The sequence below is a fragment of the Setaria italica genome, chromosome IX, assembly GCF_000263155.2.
Source record: "Setaria italica strain Yugu1 chromosome IX, Setaria_italica_v2.0, whole genome shotgun sequence".
Lineage (NCBI taxonomy): Eukaryota > Viridiplantae > Streptophyta > Magnoliopsida > Poales > Poaceae > Setaria > Setaria italica.
This window is the reverse complement of record NC_028458.1, coordinates 6,206,264-6,226,067: the sequence shown is the minus strand read 5'-3', so window position 1 is coordinate 6,226,067 and position 19,804 is coordinate 6,206,264. Positions and strand designations below refer to the sequence as shown.

Genomic DNA, 19,804 nt, shown 5'->3' with positions numbered 1-19,804 from the left:
CCAGGTCTTTCGACCTTTAGGTGGGCCGCAGCCCCACCCCGGCCCACCCCTCATCCGCCGTCTGAAGCGACGACCAACCCTACTTTTCTCTTCCTCATCAAAACCCTAACAGCCGCCTCGCCTCCCACTCTCGGCTCTCCCCCGGCCGCCCAGCTCCCGCGACATCGAGGTCGAGCCCCCCTTCCAGAACCTTCCAGAACGCCCGGATCGCCGGCGCCGGCATCGCATCGGGCCGCCGGCCCATGGACAAGCTCCGCGTCCACCGCTGCGGCGGCGGCGCGGTCGAGTGGTCGCCGTCCCCCGTCGTCGCACTTGCCACCTCTCCCTGCGCGTCCCAGGTCGCCGCCGCGCGCGAGGACGGATCGCTCGAGCTCTGGCTCGTCTCCCCGGGCTCCGTCGGCTGGCACCACCAGCTCGTACGCTTCCCCACACCTCCCCACCCCCCACCCCATGGCCCTGCGGTTTCCTGCGAGCGGTCCGAGGATTTTCAGTGACCTGATTGGGGGTTTGTTTGGGTGCAGACGATACAGGGGAACGCCGAGTCGAGGGTCACATCGCTGGTGTGGGGGCGGAGTGGAGTTGGAGCGGCCGGCCGGCTGCTCTCATCCAGCGTTGATGGGTCGGTGGTCGAGTGGGATCTCTTCCACCTGCAGCAAAAGGTGGTTCTCTTTGCACGATTACACTTCATTTCAATTTTCTTTGTGAAATCCGATTTTGTGATATGGAATTTAGCATGTATGTGTTGGTGGTAACTGAGCTCTTAGATGCCGGGACAGAGTGATCGTTTGAGATATGTAGGTGGGAACTGATATGTGGTAATGAACTGAAGTTCTAATTTGTATGAGCAGGTATAAGTTTGTTTAAGTTTGTTTGGGTAACTGTTAGTGAAATAATGGTCCGCAACCTATCGGGTGTACTGACTGCTGTATGCAAGGAATGTTGCTTAGATTTCAAATTCAGTTTCACGATATGATTTACCTGAGTCTACTTATATCTTATTTTCTCTGCTACGAAATAGTCATTTTACGTACATGGATATTATTATAATGGGTTTTCTATTCTGCTTTGTAGACTGTCCTAGATACTGCTGGAGGACCACTCTGGCAGATGGCCATCGAGCCGTCCGATGATTCTAAAAATACCGAAATTAATGGCTCAGGAATTGCCATCAATGGCCATGCAAATAATAACGACTCAAGCGACTCTGACTTAAGTAATGTTGATGATGGCGACGACTCTGAGGATGAGGACAGTCCAGCCAACACGAGATCTTCATACCATGTCAATAAACTCCAACGACTGGCACTTGCCTGCGATGATGGTTCTGTAAGATTGTATAATGTGCCTGAATCAGGCGCATTGACTTACTATAGATCTCTTCCAAGAGTAAGCGGTATGTCTTGTACATATTCTGTTTTCTGTTATTTTGGCTATAAATTCAACTCTGGCAGTTACAATTGTGCCAACTTACAGGGCGAACTCTGAGTGTGACGTGGAGTAGTAACGCCAAATTTATATTTTCTGGAAGCAGTGATGGGTACGTTTTAAGTTTCCTTTGCTGGTGTAAGCAGGCTGTCGTTATTTACTGGCTATTTCCCTATGTATACAAATAAACTGTTTCACATTTTTCTTGTTTCTGTAATTAATTATCATTATTTTTTTAGTTGCGTGGGCTTGCATTCTCATGTTTCCATTTTTGGTACCATTTTCTGTTATTGGCAGTTTAATCAGATGCTGGGATTCAACATCTTTCCAAGAAAAGTATCGTATTACTGCTGGATTGGGAGGGGCTGGTACCGGATCGGAACTATGTATCTGGACATTATTGTTTCTGAGGTGAGATAGAGTAACTGTTACTGTCTTTTCTGAATTTGCATTTGCCCCCTTCATTTTCTTCAGCTGATTATTGTTGCTGCTATCTAGGTGTGGAACACTTGTTAGCGGAGATAGTACCGGGAGTGTACAGTTTTGGGATAGCAGCCATGGGACACTTTTACAAGCTCACTCTTATCATAAAGGCGACGTAAATGCACTAGCAACTCTGCCTAGTCAGAACAGGGTATTTTCCGCAGGGTCTGATGGGCAGGTTGGTAGCATTACTAAAATAGCTATTAGGTGGATTAACTAATCTTGTGCAACCCCTACCTATCTGCGCGCTGCGTTGTTTGTATTTAATTTGAGGAATGGCTTTCTGTTTCATTGGTGTACTAACTTGGGTGACCTTCTAGGTAATTCTTTACAAAGTATCAAAAGATGATTCCGGCACTAGTAAAAACGCGGTCAAAGAGCAAGTTCGCAAGTGGGTCTATGTGGGATACGTAAGAGCTCACACTCATGATGTAAGGGCATTGACCATGGCTGTACCAATCTGTAGAGAAGGTATGTGATGATTTTAATTGCTTGCAATAAGTTGACGTCCCTATACTGGTGCTTACACAGATTTAGCTGTCATTTTTTGTTCTGTAGACGAATTATCGGAGGAAAAGGCGGTTAAGATTCGCCGGCGTGAAAAGCGTCAATTCAGTTACCACAAATGGGCTCATCTTGGTGTTCCAATGCTAATATCTGGTGGTGATGACACTAAGCTGTTTGCTTATTCGGCAAGAGAGTTTACTCAATTTGCACCACATAATTTCTGCCCTGCACCTCAACGTCCTTTGATAAATCTTGCTCGAGATAGCACAGTCAATGGAGATTCAGTAATGCTTGTCCAATCTGCCAACTGGCTGGATGTTTTACTTGTGACAGTTCAGAACAAGTTAACTCCAAGTACATCATCTAGAGAAGATGCTAAAGTGCGACAACTTGCTCGTTTGAAAAGCAAGGGGTCAAGAAAAATCATCTCTAGTGCTGCCTCCACAAATGGAACGCTTTTGGCCTATTCAGATTGTGTGAGGCCCTGCCTGTTTGCACTAAAGCATAAGAGTGGAAAGAAGTACACCCTTGACAAATTGGAGCTGCCGAAAGGACTGCCCTGTTCTCAGAGTATGATGTTTACAGTTGACTCGTCCAATTTGATACTAGCTGGACGTGATGGAAAAATATATGTAAGTCTTCTAAATCTCTCTGATACTGGCTCTTCATTATATAGAAGGATCCATAAAAACGTCATTATCTGTCTGCAATGTATTTTTGCTATACTTGGATCATATGATCTGTGTGAACTGTGAAAACATGCATAACATATGTATGTGCTAGAGAAGGAATTTAAGCATGGCAGGGTGTCCCATCTATATCTTCAATTTTACATGCTATGTACCAAACATTTGAACCAACAAATGGAGCAACTGGACGCAACACTGTCCTTGATTTAACCTACTATTAGTTTTGAATTGAGCACTCATGATTTATTTTATTATCTTGAACTTTGAGGTATGTAGTAAGTCGCCAGATGTTTGACTGTATATTGGTTTGCATTGTGGTTTAGAGATCATGATCAGACAATTCACCATGCCAAGATCATTGTTTTTTTATCTTTTTCTTTCGCAACTTATCTTTTAACAGCTTCTTTTGCGTCATTCTTATTAAGATGCCAGATGTTTGATTGTATAAGTGTATATTGGTTTGCAATGTGGTTTAGAGATCACGATCAGACGATTCACCATGCCAAGATCATTGTTTTTTATGTTTTCCTTTCTCATCTTGTTACCTTTTAACAGTATATTTTGCATCATTCAGGTCATTGATATTGAAACAAGAGAAATTTCAAATGTATTTCATCCTACAAGAAAGGCAGATGCAACAAAAGTCTCTTCAAGAGAATCACCTGTAACAAAAATGTTCCTAAGTGTGGATGGGCAATGGTTGGCTGCAGTAAACTGCTTTGGGGATATTTATGTATTTAATCTTGAAGTACAAAGGTATGCACCAGTTTGGGTACTCTCCAACTTGTCTTGCATACACCTTTTCTTGTTACCTGTAGTGGATGTAAAGGCCATTCTCTCATCACTATTTTGTCCTTGTATTTGCAGGCAACACTGGTTCATATCTAGAATGAATGGTGGCTCTGTTACATCTGGCGGTTTTTGCCCCAAGAACAATGCTCTTGTGATAACTACATCGAAAAATGAGGTATATGTATTTGATGTGGAAGCAAAACAGTTAGGTGAATGGTCCAAGCGATACACACATCACTTGCCCAGAAGTTTCCAGGAATTTCCTGGTGAGGTCATTGGCCTATCATTTCCGCCACAAAGCTCATCGATAGTTGTGGTATACAGTACAAGGTAAACTCTTAAAGAGATGTCTCATGAACATTTTTCTTTACCATTGTGTTTGGTTATTTTCTGTACCAAGCAAATTTTGGGTTGATAATTGTACCATATAATGAAATGATGATAGAAGTTAATCTCCTTTACTTTTCAGGGCAATGTGCTTGATTGATTTTGGATTGCCTGTTATTGAGGATGTTCAATTGCCAAATAGATCAACCGGACCAGCAGAGAAGACAGACGCACAGAAGGGTACAAAAATAAAGCAGAAGCGCAAGGCCCATAATGAAGAGTTGAAACAAGAGAATAAGAATAACTTCAACTTCTTTGCGTTTAAAGAGCCAGTCCTGTTTGTTGGGCACCTATTGGACGGTTCAATTTTAGTAGTGGAGAAGCGGTGGATGGATGTGGTTGAAGGATTTGGCGCACCTGTTCACAGACATATATACGGGACATGATGCAAGCTAACATGTCTACCTCTGGCTCTCGTGGCAAGCAGTCCACTGTTTTTGTTTTTGCTCAAGCACATGCCTTGGTCCTCAAGCATGCTATGGGTTGAGAGGAGTTTTAGGATTTTGGAGCGCAAAGGGGCTGCATCGGCTAAGCTTTAGCATCAGGAGTGGGGTAATGGTGTGTTCTTTTCTTCTAAACTTGAGTAATGTAGTGGACTCCTTGCGCCAGTTTGTCATACCTTGTCGCTGCGCAAAATTTTTGTCAGATGTAAACACTGTATCATCACCTCTGTTACCGTTAAGTTGTTATTTGTTGTTTGACAAAGGAAGCATGTTCTCTGTAATAGCGCACCAGTGTATGCGTCAGGAGTTTAGTGTTACATCGCTGGTCTGAGCTAGGATTAGCGGCTTATGCAGATAAATGTCTTTTTTCCCCTGAGATTATGTGCAGACCAACGGTGTCACTGTCACTGCAAACAGTGAATCAGTATTGCTGTGCACAATCGGTTACTGTCATTGCAGACAGTGGATCAGTATTGTAGTGTACAATCGGTAACTGTTACTGCAAACAGTGAATAAGTTCTGTGTACAAACTCGTATGGCAAAATCGAGAATCGCTTTTTTTTTCCTTTCGGGTGAGAAAATGGTATTTGAAACTTGAAATGTCAAAATTCTGAAATATAACATCAACCACTGTTCCTAATGGTAAAATTGCTGCAGTTTTCTATGCTACATTCTTCTGATTTACAACAATGCACGCAATGTTTCTTCCTCGTCTGGTTTTTGCGCCATCTGGTCGACCAGCAGCCGAAGCACCTCCCATATCTCGAAGCACCGCGGGTGCGCCTGGTCGTCGGCGACGAACGAGCTCACCTCGCCGTCGACCTCTACGGCGCTATACGCGGGGGCCTTCTTGATCCCCCTGCTGCCGATCAGCTTTCGCACACGCCGCGCGTCGTCCTTCCGGTTGGCATCGAGGTAGATGTTGGACAGCTGGACGTACACGCCCTCATCGGCGGTGCCACCTAGCTTCTCGAGCTCCCGCGCCGCCACCTCCGCCAGCTCCACGTTGCCGTAGCTCCGGCAGCCGGCGAGCACCGAGCCCCACACGGACTCGAGCGGGGCCATAGGCATTGTCCCGATGAGCCCGACCGCGTCCTCCAGCCGCCCGACCCGGCACAGCATGTCGACCGTGCAGCTGTAGTGCTCGTGCCCCGGCGCGACGCCGTACCGGCCGCGCATCTCCCTGAGCAGGCGCAGCCCGTCGTCGACCTTCCCGGCGTGCGCGCACGCTGACAGCGCCCCAAGCACCGCCACGCCGTCCGGCCGTACCCCGTCCTCCCTCGCCATCCTCTCCAGGCACGCGACGGCCTCCGCCGCCATCCCGTGCACCGCGAACGCGCCCACCATGGTGCCCCAGACGTACTCGTTCCGCTCCGGCATGCCGTCGAACACCCGCACCGCCTCGTCCAGGCACCCGCACTTGGCGTACATGCTGACCAGGGCCGAACCCACGAACGCGTCCCCGAGCAAGCCCGGCGCGGCGCGCTCCACGTACCGGTGCACCCACGCGCCGCAGTCCAGCGCCCCGGCCTGCGCGCACGCCGCGACGGCCGTGGTGAGCACGACGGCGTCGGGGGCGACCCCGTCCTCGAACATGGCCCTGAACACCGCCAGCCCCTCCGCGGGCATCCCCGCGCGCGCGTACGCCCCGATGACCAGGTCGTAGTGGATCGCCTCCCGCCGGGGCAATTCGTCGAACACCCGCCGCGCGAGCTCCGGGCGGGGCGCGTAGAGCTGGAGCAGAGCGGTGGTGACGTAGTGGTCGACGGGGAAGAGCGCGTTCCGGACGAGCAGCGCGTGGAGCTGCGCCCCGGCCCCGGCATCGGAGGAGGAGTCCGGGGCGTCGACTGCGGCGGCGGCGGAGAGCGCGAAGGGGAAGGAGAGGTGGTCCGGGGCGGGGAGTGGCGTGGCGGGGGAGAGCATGTCGCGGAGGAGGCCGAGCGCGAGGCGCGGGTGGGCTGGGGAGGCGGCGCGGCGGGAAAGGGCGTGGAGGAGGGAGTTGAGCGCGAGGAGGGAGAGGTCCGGGTGGCGGGGGAGGAGGCCGGCGGTGGTGAGGAGGGCCTGGACGGGGAGGAGCGGCGAGGAAGGGGCGGCGGCGGAGGGGAGGAGGCGGGAGGCGAGGAGGGAGTGGCAGAAGGCGAAGGTGGCCTTGGGGATGTAGGGGCGCATGCTTGGCTTGCTCGCAGACTCGCAAACGGGCATCGGCGGGAACACGGCCGTGTTTTGATCCTGCTGGTGCTGGGTACCTAGCCTTCGCCTCGCCACGGAACTACGGAGGGGGTGTGTTGTTTCAAGATGCACCACCAAATGACGAGACCTTCCGTATAAGATGGGTATATAAGTCGTTAGAGCTAGCAAACTACGCATGAAAAGGGCCTAAACAGCTTTTAGATTGAACTCCAAATTCTAGCGTCGTGAGAAATTTTGGTTAAACTATTTTCAATTGGTTAATGTTCCTGACGTAATTGAGGCAACAAATTCACCACTTTCTTCACGTCATCAGCTGATTAACCAGCCACTTTATTCGAACTTGCTGATTTACCAGTCACTTTATTCAAACCATCTGCTGATCTGCCTTGTCATCGACAATCTCATCCTCATAGATGTTCAGCATTGACAGGATTGGATGGGAACATCATTAATGTATTAACATTAACACAGAAGTTGCACTAAATGATTATACTGATGTTGTGTGTGATAGGCTGGTATAATAAACCTTGCTAATCTTGGCATCATGATATAGATAACCAGCGGAAGTAATGCTCACTTCCATCTCTCGTGCTCACTCCAAGAATTAAGGGGCGTTTCAAGGAGTCGATGCCTAAAAACAAGAATATGCTCAACAGTTTCAAGTACGCCGGCAAATACTTGCACAAAAGAAACTGAGTTTAAAATCTGATGGTATTAACCACCATGGATACATAAATTGAAACAAAACTGCACAAATAGAATGAACAATTTAACACGGGAAGAGTTTCCATCTGTTAATACTGCGGGCATGAACATAGGGCAGCATGCTCAGCATTCAACGACCATTGGGAAAACAAGCAACCTCGGCAGCAGAAATATTGAAAGATGACAACATGATAAAACTTGCAAATGCATTATGCTCACAACCAAACCTCGCGCTCAGGGAAAATAATAGAAACCTCACACATAACTGACGGCTTCCAACACAAATGCTCAGATAACTTATCTTTTTTCCCTGATATTAGTAAAGCATGCATTGAAGAAACACAAGAAGCCCATGGATTTTGCGCCTGTGCTCAGTTCCCTCGACCTCGACCGCCCATTCTTCCCCTTCCACGACCACCATAGCCCCTTCCACCACCACCCCTGCCTTGCTCATAGCCACCACCACCCCTGCCTCCTTCATACCCACCACCCCTGCCTCCTTCATAGCCTCCCCTGCCTCCTTCATAGCCTCCGCCCCTGCCTCCATCATAGCCACCGCCCCTGCCTCCATCATAGCCACCGCCCCTGCCTCCATCATAGCCTGCAAAGCCAACAATATTAAGAACAGCTTCAACTTATAATGGATCTAATCTTTCTATGCAGAGCAACAAATTATAACTACTTGAAGTTTCTTTCAAATGGCATAAACTGTTTACTCAAGCAGTAAACAAAATACTTTCACCACATTATAATTATAATACGAATAGGTCTCGAAAATGTAACTATATTAAAGCGAATCAGAATTCATGGGCAGTGCCCAATGTCCAAAACAAGCAATGTTTCAGCAATTCAGCACAATACAAGATGAGCACTAACAGACAATAGAAATTATACAGATGAACATGGAAGGCACAAGTTGGTTATAACAGGCATACCTCCACGGTAACCCCAGTTGCCTCTTCCACGCATACCACCACCTCGCCCTCGGCTATACCCACCATTTTCTGGTTCAATAAATCAAGATATGTAATCATCCAACACTTCAAGCAAGTTCAATGGTCTAAATCAAGACAGCATTCAATACCTTGGTAGTTTCCATATCTGCCTTGGTTGTAGCCATATCCACCAACCATACCCGCCTTGATTATCATAGCTGCCATACCCACCTTGATTATCATAATACCCACCACCCTGATTGTACCCACCTTGGTTGTTTCCATATCCACCATAACCGCCATAACCTCCTCTACCCCAACCCCTTCCACGTCCACGGCCCCTTCCTCTGCCTCGACCTCGTGCATAGGAGTCTAAACAAAGCAATGATTACCAGACTAGATAACAGAAATACGAGTATCAGTGCAAATTATCACTGTAGTACCTTCATACTCAAGCTGCTGGAATTGGCCCTGTGGTCGGCGAGGTTGGCGCTGCGGTGGTGGTGCCTGCTGGACACGCTGCTGTTGCCTGGGCTGTTCAACATAAGCTGGAGCTTGGTACCTGAACAAAAATGAATTTAAGATTCCAATCCTGTATTGTGCACAAGTACTGTTTTATCTTACAAGGGTAACTACTGTCTGACACCAATAATCCTAACAGAAGTGCTCACCCAGGAGTGTTCTTATCCAGCTCTCCAGGAGACAAGGTAATTGAAATCATTGAAACATGCCGAGTCATCTCCAGCCTGGAAATGAAAGCAAGCTTTACAATAAGAAACGCAAATGGAGCTGTGTGTATAAAAATATAATATAGTAGTGTGAGTAGAAACTTACGCGACAAGGCCTTCTTCTATAGGTTCCCAGGTATCAGTAATGCTGACAGAACTGATATTGGTATCCTGATGTAAACCAGGGATTCTTTTCTGTTTCAAATAAAGCTTGTCAAATACGGTGGCCTACAAATGAAACAAAGATGAGAACGAGAGAGAAAAGAATTACCTTGATAATCTCTGCAACAGCAACAGACTTACTGATTGCCTGCCCCATGGCCTTCAAAACAATCTCTTTAATTCTCCGCTCCTGATTACAAGAATAAGAAGAAAAAGGTAAATTATATTAACACTATATTGTAAATTGGCAAATAGTAAATGTAAAGCTAGGAAAAGCCAAGAAAGGATAAACTACTAGTATCCTACTGAAGTGTCAGCAGTGGGAATTAAGTCTTGTATCATTTGTTTGCCACATAAGGGGGCTGATTAAGCACAAGAAACACCGGCAAAAGCAAAAAACTAAGCATTTTTTTGAACTAATAACTTAAAAAAGTGAGCACCTGAAAAAATAAAGCTTTGCAAATAGAACTGCATTAACCACTTATCAAACTGTAGACACCTAAAGGCCTCCTATAGACATCCACATAGTGTAAACACAATCAAAGCATGGAAGCTAGACTAAACTAACAGCATGCAACAGATTACCATGCCAGAGCATTGACAATAAACTGGCAACAGAAACAGCAGACTCTCCATATATCTACTAAGCTGCATTGTCATCCATATACTAATCCAAAAATACATCATGAAAATATCAGATTGGTGCATTAACATCAACACTGTCCTCATTGTATTGAACACGCATGTAACCCAATCCCAAAATCAGACACACCAATATTTCCAGCGAATTATCTTCTAAATGTCAAGGATTCAACCAATTTATTCACATGAACTGGACTGCCAACAAATAAGTAGCCCACCAATCCATTTCACATGGGCATTCATGGCACCATGGAATTAGCGCACCAAGACACTTGGCGTTCAAACCGCACAATCTCCCATCAAAACCACAAAAGTCGCGGTTTGAATCCAGCTTTTCAGCCTAACGGTCCAAACCCACCACGACCAAGCACGCCGATTCGAATCGGTACGGAAACATGGAAATCGAACGGAACGGCGCGCCCTAATAATAAAGATAAAATCGATGCGACGGCGGTGGGAGAACTGGATGGGAAGAGCACGCACCTGGAGGAGGGAGGTGGCGTAGGAGACATAGTTGCGGATGAGGCCCTGCGCGGTGATGCGGATCTCGTTCTCCTCGATGGTCGACTCGTTCCGCGGCCGCTCCACCCTCTGGTACCGGTCCATCTCGGCCGCCGGCGCAGACGCTCGTCGCCCAGCGTGTTGCGGGGGAGCACGGGATTCGCGAGGAGGAGAGGAGGGTGCGGCGGCAGGGGATGGGGAGGTTGCGGCGGCAGGGGCTAAAACCCTAGACGGAGCCAACGATACGGTGCTCGGCGCACACGAAATAGGCTTTTTATTTTCTTGTGGAGAGGAAAAATAGGAACGGGGTAGTGTGAAGGGTTGATCTGGAAATCTGCGGGGGCGATTATATGTCACCTGCAGTTGTCACTCACGGCCCACTGCTTTCAGCCTAATAATCAGGTGGTGGTGATGAGCCTCCCGTTTTATGGAGGCATGTATGGAAAGAAAAAATGCACCGTGCATGCAAGAATTAGTGGACAGAGCATGCATAAAAAAAGTCTAAACCAAATATCCAAATTAAATTTTAGTTAAATCATCATGTTTATTACGACGAGATCTTAAAAACAAGATCTCCTTGACTATGTTTGATAATATTTTAAAAAAATATTTTTTAACAAAATGGATTAATTATTTCTAACTAATGCGAACAAATACCTGAACATCACAAACTGTAACACCCAGCGTTATTAAAAACCTAAGAATGGTCATTAAGATGTTAATGATGAAATTTGATTAAAAAGAGGTATTATGGGCTAAGTCCAAATTTGAGTCAAATTTGGAAAAAAATTCAAATTCAAGATTCAGATTTGGAAAATTTGACAAAAATATGGAATCAAGCTTTGAAGGTGTTTAGAATTCAAAGGAATCAAGTTGGAGGTCAAATTCAAGTCATAGACATCTCCAATGTATAGTCTGAAAAAAGTGCTAAGTACTCAACTTCGAGCTTAATTTCTGGGAATATTTTTCATTGCAACTTTAGATCTTGAAGGACCCTAAGTGATCTTGGATAAACTGAGGATCATTTGGATATGTTGTTGGATTGGAAAGAAGAGGAATTGAAATTTTAATCAGAGCTCAAAGTTTGGAAGTTGGGCTGCTTTGGGGGTGATCACTGACATACTAAATGGCATTTGTCATTACACTCTGAAAACAATAATAGGTAGCCAACTTTGGCTCAAAGTTTGAGAAATTTCTATAAAAGAGTGTTGGCCAATAACCTACAAAATAGGTTTTAGAATCTATGGTTAACCAATAGCAACAGTTCTTGCACAAATAAAAGAGGTGTAAGTATTTAAATGTGAGCTCAAAGTTTGAATCTTGTACTGACGGTTGTAACTGAGGAAAAGGTTCAGAGGTTCAGTAGGAGTGCTCGTTTTGCACTAAAGTTCCAAGATTTTTATCTTCAAATCCTTTGATCGTTGGAACAAAATTCCTATTTATGACTTGTAGCAGAGTGAACCATCTACATTTTTGGTTAAAGGCTCGGGACGATTTGATGAATGGTTTGGTCGAATTGCATCAAAGAACAGGTAGTGTCCAACTCAATTTTTTCCCTATTACCGCCTTTGCTCCAGCAACCCGCTTGTCTGCTTGCCGGCACCGCCACCGCTTGTCTTCGCATGGCCGCCACGCAGCTGCTGCCTCGCCGCCGAAGCTTCCTCCGTGTCATGTCCACGCCACAAGTCACAGCTAGCCCTGTTACCGCCTCCACCCGTCCATATAAGCTGAGCCACCGTCGCCATCCGTCTCTATTCCTTTCCTCATCCGCAAGAACAGAGCAAAGCATAGTCCGCCTCACGCCCGATTCCTGTGCCCCGCAGCTTCTCCCTTCATTTCCTCCTACCCACAGCTCCGCCATAACCCAATCCATGTTCTACACTTCTCAATCCCGCAACTCCGCGCCGGCGAGCTTGTCCTCGCCATTCTTCCCGTCCACCGGCCGTCGTAGCCATCCTCACAGTGAGCACTAGGCTTGAGCTCCTATCTATCTGAGATGTTGGCTCAGGTCGCTTGCATAAGTGCTGCTACAGCTCTTGAACGATTAGCTGGCTGGAGCGCCGCTATCCTCATTGCTCGCGCCGGCGAGGTCACGGTCATGTCCGTCGCCGTTGTTGAGCACCCTTGTGAAGCTCACTGCCCAGAACAAGAACACTACCAGTAGATGTGCGCTGCCCTAGGGAGTCCGCCCGGCTAGTCCCCGTCGTCGGCGAGGTCACCTGCGGCGAGTTGCCGACGTTACCCGCCGGGGGTACCCACGGTCAAGGGCAGGCAACTGTGCCTTGACCGGGGCTCCGCTTGTTAGTGGCCGTGTGTAGGTGGGCAGCGGGTGGGAATAGGGTTTCTCATGGGTTTTGTGGGGAAATGAGTTTAGGTGTTTTAGAAATTAGTTTTAAATCCAATTTTCATATTTAATTCTTCATAATTTATAGAAATGTCCAAAAATATTGAAACCAATTTTGTTAGGTTTTTGTTATTTTTATTTATGCATTAAAAATTCTTAAACTCTAGGAAAAGATAATAAAAATTAGGTATTTATTTACTGCCTTTATTAAAGGTACTTAAATGAATACTTAACCTTTAGAAAATGTATAAAATTTTGAATAATATTTATTATTCACAAATTCTTATTAATCCATAGGAATTAGTTTATTCAGATTAGAAATTATTTATAATGCTTTTATAAATAAAATAAAAGGAAAAGGTTTAAGTTCAGTTAGTTAAGAAAATAATTTTTTTATGGGTACTTTGGTGTTGGCTTGTAGCTTAAGTTGTATAGTCAGTGTTTTAAAATATTTTTGCATATCCTAACTGTGACCTGCATCATATCGTAGAACCTGAAGCTCCTGAAATGGATTTCATAGAATTATCTGAAGATCGTCAGGAGTTCGAAGAGGGTGTTGAAGTTGCTCCTTTAATTGAAGTGTTTTCCAAAGGAACTAACATTTTTTACCTAGGCAAGCCCCAGAGCATCTATACCTATTAATTTCAGAAATTACTATCCATGTATCCAAATTATTAGTTATTCCATATTTATGCATTAAGTCTAGGAGTTGACTGAAACCTTACTCTTATGTATAATCCAACCTTGTTTATAGGATATCTTTACCACTTGTTCAAAATAATTAGTGATGTCCCATGCTTAGCAAAGCGTAGTTATGCTATCCTTATCCTTTCTTAGTACCTCTGGTGCTCAGTAACCCAAGGTAACATTGTTCATACATGTTTATATCAAGGAAATGACCTATTTTGAAAATAGTGGACGGAAGCTTGGATGGAATCAAGAAAGGAGTCTTGAGTTCTGTAGTTCTGTCTACTCAGTTAAACTGGTTAAGGCCCATTCGTTATTTTAACCATTGATCAAGTGATATTACCTGGTTGCTTACTGTTTTTGGGACCAGCAAAGCCTGATAGGTTACTTGGCTCTCTGATTGGAAATGTTCTTACCTGTGCTTAGCGTGTGGCAGAAAGGCAGGGGCGTAGCTTGAAACTCATGAAGATTAGGCCAGATGTGGGGTCCCATGTGGGGGTGCGTCCCTGGATTCGGGTGATTATGTTTTCGATCTTTGGGTACAGCTAGTTGTGCATGGCTGGTGATTAGGTATCTTCTGCAGGATGTAAATCGGTTTAGATCGCCGCAATTCTTGGTTATGAATGCACTTGATCATCGCTTAAGCATTGTAGAGTAAACAAGTTTAATATGATGCTTTCCTTAAATTGATATTGTTGTACGATGTTTAGTTCCACTTGTTTGATCAAAATGTTTTATTCACCTAGCCTGGTTAGGTAAGAACTAATTATGGTTAAAATAATAAAACTAAGGTTCCATGAGTAGTAAGTTTTTCGCAAAATGTTGAGTTGACCAGTATACTAAAAGGCTATCATACTCCTTGAACTTTATTTTAGTTTATCTATACTGGTTATTATTTTAGTTTATCTATACTGGTTAGACATGTCGGTCTTGCTGAGTACCTGTTTAGGGATCCTCTTTTGTTATTTTCAGTTGTACAGCAGCAATCTGGCAAAGAGGAAGGCCTGAAGAACTAGGGTATTTTAGGAGTCTTGCAGTACCCTAGTAATAAACTTAGTTGTTTAATTACTTTACTTTTCTGAGGCTTGTTTTAAGTTTGAAACTCTTAGAATGATTTAACTTGCACTCTAAGTTTGTTTCAATCTATGGTTTGTAATAAGTCATACCTCTAGTATTTCTGTAAAAATGTAATATTTGGTGATGCTTTCCATTCGTGGAAGTGATCCTAATGTATGACTAAGATTCAAGTCGTGGATGATTCGAGGCATTCTGAGATACTTGACGGACTACCGGATTTAAATTGTTTTAAGTGTATTTTGAATAATTGTTGTCCTGATAGCTATTAGGTGCACTTAAGCCAGTTTAAATTTGATGTTCCGCCACACAAACAAATTACTATTTCTTACGAACAAAAAACTAAACATGATGAACAAAAATGATACGATGCGAACAGAAATATTGAACATCACGAACATTTAATTGTATAGGCAAAAAAAACTGAATCATCATGAATAAATAAGTCCACATCATCGAACAACTTAATATACAAAATCAAACAAATAATTTATAATATATCAGTCTAAATAACTAGAATCATATGCAAACTAGTCATTATTACAAACGAATAATTGAGTTTATATGGCGACCGAATATTACAACATCACGAACAAATATTATAACATCACAAACAAATTATATTTACTGTCAAACAATTCAATATATAAAGCGAACAAATATTATAACATTAAGAACAAATAAGTCTCTAAATGTTAACAAAATGCAGAACACGTGAATAAATAATTTTATATGGCAAGCAGATACATCAACTTACAAATAAATTATTTTGATACAAGAATAAAAATAAAAATAAATACAAAATGAAAATATAAATATAAATTAATAAATAAGAAATATAGGGGTGAAAATTTAAAAACAAAATAAATATAATTTTGTATGTCACTTTTGTTTTTATTATACTATTATTTGTACGTCTCTTTTATTTGTATCATACAACCTTTCTATTTGCAATGGTCATTCTTGTTCAATATTTTATTCGCGGCTTATAATCATTTGTTCACCATATTATTTTTTTTGTTTGCATGAGATAATTATTTGTTCTAGGTATTCAAGTATTTGTTCTACAATCAAAATTAATATTGAGTATTATAAATTTTTTTAAAATATTTCATGAAAACATAGTCAAGTGAAGATCTTGAGGTAAGAAACCCATTGATGTATTCGGAATTTAATTTAGATGCAAGGTTTAACATCTATAGATTTTTTAGATTGAAACTTTCTTTGCACGTGGGCGATGTCATCAATTCCGTCCTCTATTGCATGCATGCACAGTTCATTTTGGCTCAAAAATTTGTGCCCATGAATTGCCCATGGGCGTTGTCGGACCGAGGTTTCGGACGGGCTCAGCCGCCCGTTCTTTTTTAGTTGAAAAATAAATAAAATTAGTTGTTTAGGTGAGCTCGAGCCAGCCCGATTTTTTTTCGGGCTTGATTTTCTCTGACCACGCCGGGCCTGTAGATGGCATAGGTGGGCCAAAACCCATCAGGCCCACGGGCTGGGATGGCCCGGGCTTAAAATGTGAGGTCTAGACACGTTTTGGGCCGTTTCCTTCCAAGGGGTTCTAGAATAGAGATTGTGGGTTTTGGAATTATGGTCATGGGCTTTTGCGGGTTTTTTTTTTAAGAGAAGAGATTGCTTGACGACGAATTACATTGTTGCCATTCACTAGTTTTTTTATTTTGGTTCATTTAGAAAATCTGTTATAATCAGTTTTGCAGCTCATGAACGTGATTTTAGTGAGAGATGTTTGGAATTATTATTTTCTCATATTTATGAGACTATTAGTTGTCCGTTGGATGAAAACTTTCTAAATTGCTCCTTCAAAGGCATATAGCAGCCGTGATCCCCACTTTATTAGGCCGGGAAGCTGGCTGCAGCTGCAGCAGCCCACTTCAGCACATGCAGCCCGCAAGCAGCCGCTCCAGCAGCTTTGCAGCTGCTGCGACAGCCGAGTGGATGGGCTGCCGGCCACAACTGCAGCTGTCGTTGCAGCCGCTGAAAAGCTCAAGCGAGCGTGCTTGTGCGTTTTTCTACTATTAAAGAATTTTGTTTTTATATATTTTTTGTTGACTTTTTTATATTGTTAATTTGAGTAGTGAACTTCCAATGCGGCCAGCACACATTTTAAATATTACATTACTTTGGTTATACTTAATAGTTTTGAAATTTAATCTTCCCATGATTACATCACCATATTGGTGATTTAGCCCTGAACCAAAATGAGTTATGTGGCGCAGTGGCAAGTGATTTTATAAAACTTAGACGATGTTACTTTTGGCATATGATAGGGAACATCGATGTGGATGCGTGCATCTATTTTGTGAACAATAATAGTAGCATATGAAGTGCAAATTAGAAAAATACACTTTTGTAAAAAAAAATTGTTTACCTATGGTTTCTTATTCCCAATTAATGTAAACAATATCTTGATATATATAGATAGATGGGCAGCTGAAGTGTATTTTACAAATAAGAAAGCAGATACAAACATAAATAAATATATAAATATTACTTTTATTTGATAGTTGTTTCACATTTCACCATCTTCAACACATAATTTGACCTTTATATTGAACACTCATTTTAATTAAATACTAATGAAATAACAGTTTGTATGTATTTTCAAGATCCATATGATTATTATTATATTATCCAATTCTTATCTTAGAGTTAAAAATAGTTGATGGTACGGTCTTTTAGATAGCAGATGGTAGGAAAACGGATGCAGTACATAGATGAGAGTACGAGACGACTCACCACACATGGATAATGAATTGGTGACAAATCATGTGTGAATAAGGAGTCTCCGGGAGGACGATACATGAAACACGATCAGTCCACGATCTCTAGAGTCCCGTCAATTATACCAGTCCCGTCGGTGTGTTCTCTCTCAGAAAAAAAAATACTTATATTCGTAGAACTACATGTAATCGAAATACTTATCCAAACACACGTATCCTAATCCGACAGTAAGTTTGCCGGCGCCTCTCGCTGGCCTGTATAAATTCGCACGTACGCGCGCCTTTTTCTTCCTCGTACTCCTCGTCTCCTCGACACAGAAACTAGTTGATGAGCAGTTAGCACTTTTGATTCCACATGGCGATCAGGGCTTGGACGTGGGTGGTTCTCCTGTTGCTCGCGCTGCTTCCGTCGTGCCGCGCAGCGGAGGCGCCATCGCCACAGCCGTCCGCCGACCCCGAGCTCGCCGTCGACGACGGGCTCCGCACCGGCTACCACTTCCAGCCTCCCAAGCACTGGATCAATGGTAAGTGCTTCATCCGTGTACCCAAGACGCAACAACGTTTGATCCCTCGATGTTCTGTTCGTTAACTGCTGCGTCATCGGATCGGAGAAGCTAACCGTCGAGATCGATCGTGTGTTCTTGTGCGCGCAGATCCTAATGGCGTGATGTACTACAAGGGCGTGTACCACCTGTTCTACCAGTACAACCCCAAGGGCGCGGTGTGGGGCAACATCGTGTGGGCGCACGCCGTGTCGACAGACCTCGTCGACTGGATCATGCTCCCGCCGGCGATCTACCCGACGGCGCCGTTCGACGTCAACGGCTGCTGGTCGGGCTCCGCCACCGTGCTCCCGGACGGCACGCCGGTCATCATGTACACCGGCATCGACGGCGAGAACCGGCAGGTGCAGAACGTGGCCTACCCCAAGGACCTCTCCGACCCGTACCTCCGGGAGTGGGTCAAGCCTGACTACAACCCCGTCATCGCGCCGGGGCCGGGGATGAACGCCACCGCGTTCCGCGACCCGACGACGGCGTGGCAGGGCCCCGACGGGCTCTGGCGCCTGGTGATCGGCACCAAGGACAACCACCGGGGACTCGCCGTGCTCTACCGCAGCAGGGACTTCAAGCGGTGGGCGCCAGCCAAGCGCGCGCTCCACTCCGGCGACACCGGAATGTGGGAGTGCCCGGATTTCTACCCCGTGACGACTTCCCCGGCCGTCGGCAGCGGTGGCGGTGGCAGCGGCAACGGCACGAAGCACGTGCTCAAGGTGAGCCTCGACCTGACGCGGTTCGAATACTACACGTTCGGCGAGTACGACCACGCCACCGACACATACGTGCCGGACGCGGCGCTCGCCGACGGCAACGACGGGCTCCGCTACGACTACGGCAACTTCTACGCGTCCAAGACGTTCCTCGACACGGCGAAGCAGCGGCGCGTCCTGTGGGGTTGGGCCAACGAGTCGGACTCCGCCACCGCCGACATCCGCAAGGGCTGGGCCGGCGTGCAGGCCATCCCGAGGAAGATCTGGCTCTCTTCGGACGGCAAGCAGCTCGTGCAGTGGCCGGTCGCCGAGATCGAGTCCCTCCGCGGCGCCCATGCTAACGTCACGGACACGCTCGTCGCCGGCGGCAGCCACTTCGAGGTCACAGGGCTCGCGTCGGCGGCGCAGGCCGACGTGGAGGCGTCGTTCCAGGTGATGGACCTGGACAAGGCGGAGCCGTTCGACCCGGCATGGCGCGGCGCGGACGCGCAGACGGTGTGCGCGGCCCGCGGCGCGGACGCCAGGGGCGGCGTCGGGCCGTTCGGGCTGTGGGCGCTCGCGTCCGACGAGCACGGGGAGCGCACCGCCGTGTTCTTCAGGGTGTTCAAGGGCGGCGACGGCGGCAAGCACGTCGTGCTCATGTGCAACGACCCGTCCATGTCGTCGCACGCCGACGACCTCTACAAGCCGACCTTCGCCGGCTTCGTCGACGTCGACATCGCCCAGACCGGCGGCAAGATCGCTCTTAGGACTCTGGTACGTAAAATTAGATGTCTGATTAATCATGTGATTTTCGTAATCGATCTATGTCCTGATGATTGCCCGTACTCGCGTATGCGCGTGCAGATTGACCACTCGGTGGTGGAGAGCTTCGGCGCGCACGGCAAGACGTGCATCCTGTCGAGGGTGTACCCGACCAAGGCCGTCGGCGACAAGGCGCGCCTCTACGTGTTCAATAACGGCGAGTCGGACGTCAAGGTCACCCACCTCAACGCGTACGAGATGCGGTCGGCGAAGATCACCAGCGACGCGGTGGAACCGACGAAGAGATGACGCCTGGTCGCGCGCCGATCAGTTGCAAATATGTAAGTAGCTA

At 45.8% G+C, this 19,804-nt stretch overlaps 3 protein-coding genes and 1 pseudogene across 3 annotated transcripts; 2 read left to right on the top strand and 2 right to left on the bottom strand.

Moving 5' to 3' along the window:
• Nucleotides 1-103: 103 nt before the first annotated feature.
• Nucleotides 104-4,992, top strand: LOC101770131 (U3 small nucleolar RNA-associated protein 4 homolog). Its single transcript, XM_004981807.3, has 11 exons — nt 104-416; nt 522-659; nt 1,072-1,393; nt 1,474-1,537; nt 1,723-1,836; nt 1,924-2,086; nt 2,229-2,379; nt 2,467-3,047; nt 3,679-3,860; nt 3,972-4,226; nt 4,366-4,992. Exons 1-11 carry the CDS (start codon nt 243-245, stop codon nt 4,667-4,669), a joined length of 2,448 nt encoding a protein of 815 aa, XP_004981864.1. The 5' UTR covers nt 104-242; the 3' UTR covers nt 4,670-4,992.
• A 345-nt stretch (nt 4,993-5,337) lies between these two features.
• Nucleotides 5,338-7,012, bottom strand: LOC101769724 (putative pentatricopeptide repeat-containing protein At3g28640). Its single transcript, XM_004981806.3, has one exon. The coding sequence runs from the start codon at nt 6,926-6,928 to the stop codon at nt 5,408-5,410; it is 1,521 nt and encodes a 506-aa protein (XP_004981863.2). The 5' UTR covers nt 6,929-7,012; the 3' UTR covers nt 5,338-5,407.
• A 597-nt stretch (nt 7,013-7,609) lies between these two features.
• On the bottom strand, nt 7,610-10,900 carry LOC101769321 (annotated as a pseudogene).
• A 6,893-nt stretch (nt 10,901-17,793) lies between these two features.
• LOC101757574 (beta-fructofuranosidase, insoluble isoenzyme 3) lies at nt 17,794-19,761 on the top strand. Its single transcript, XM_004986193.2, has 3 exons — nt 17,794-17,962; nt 18,092-19,464; nt 19,555-19,761. Exons 1-3 carry the CDS (start codon nt 17,794-17,796, stop codon nt 19,759-19,761), a joined length of 1,749 nt encoding a protein of 582 aa, XP_004986250.2.
• The last annotated feature ends 43 nt before the right edge of the window (nt 19,762-19,804 follow it).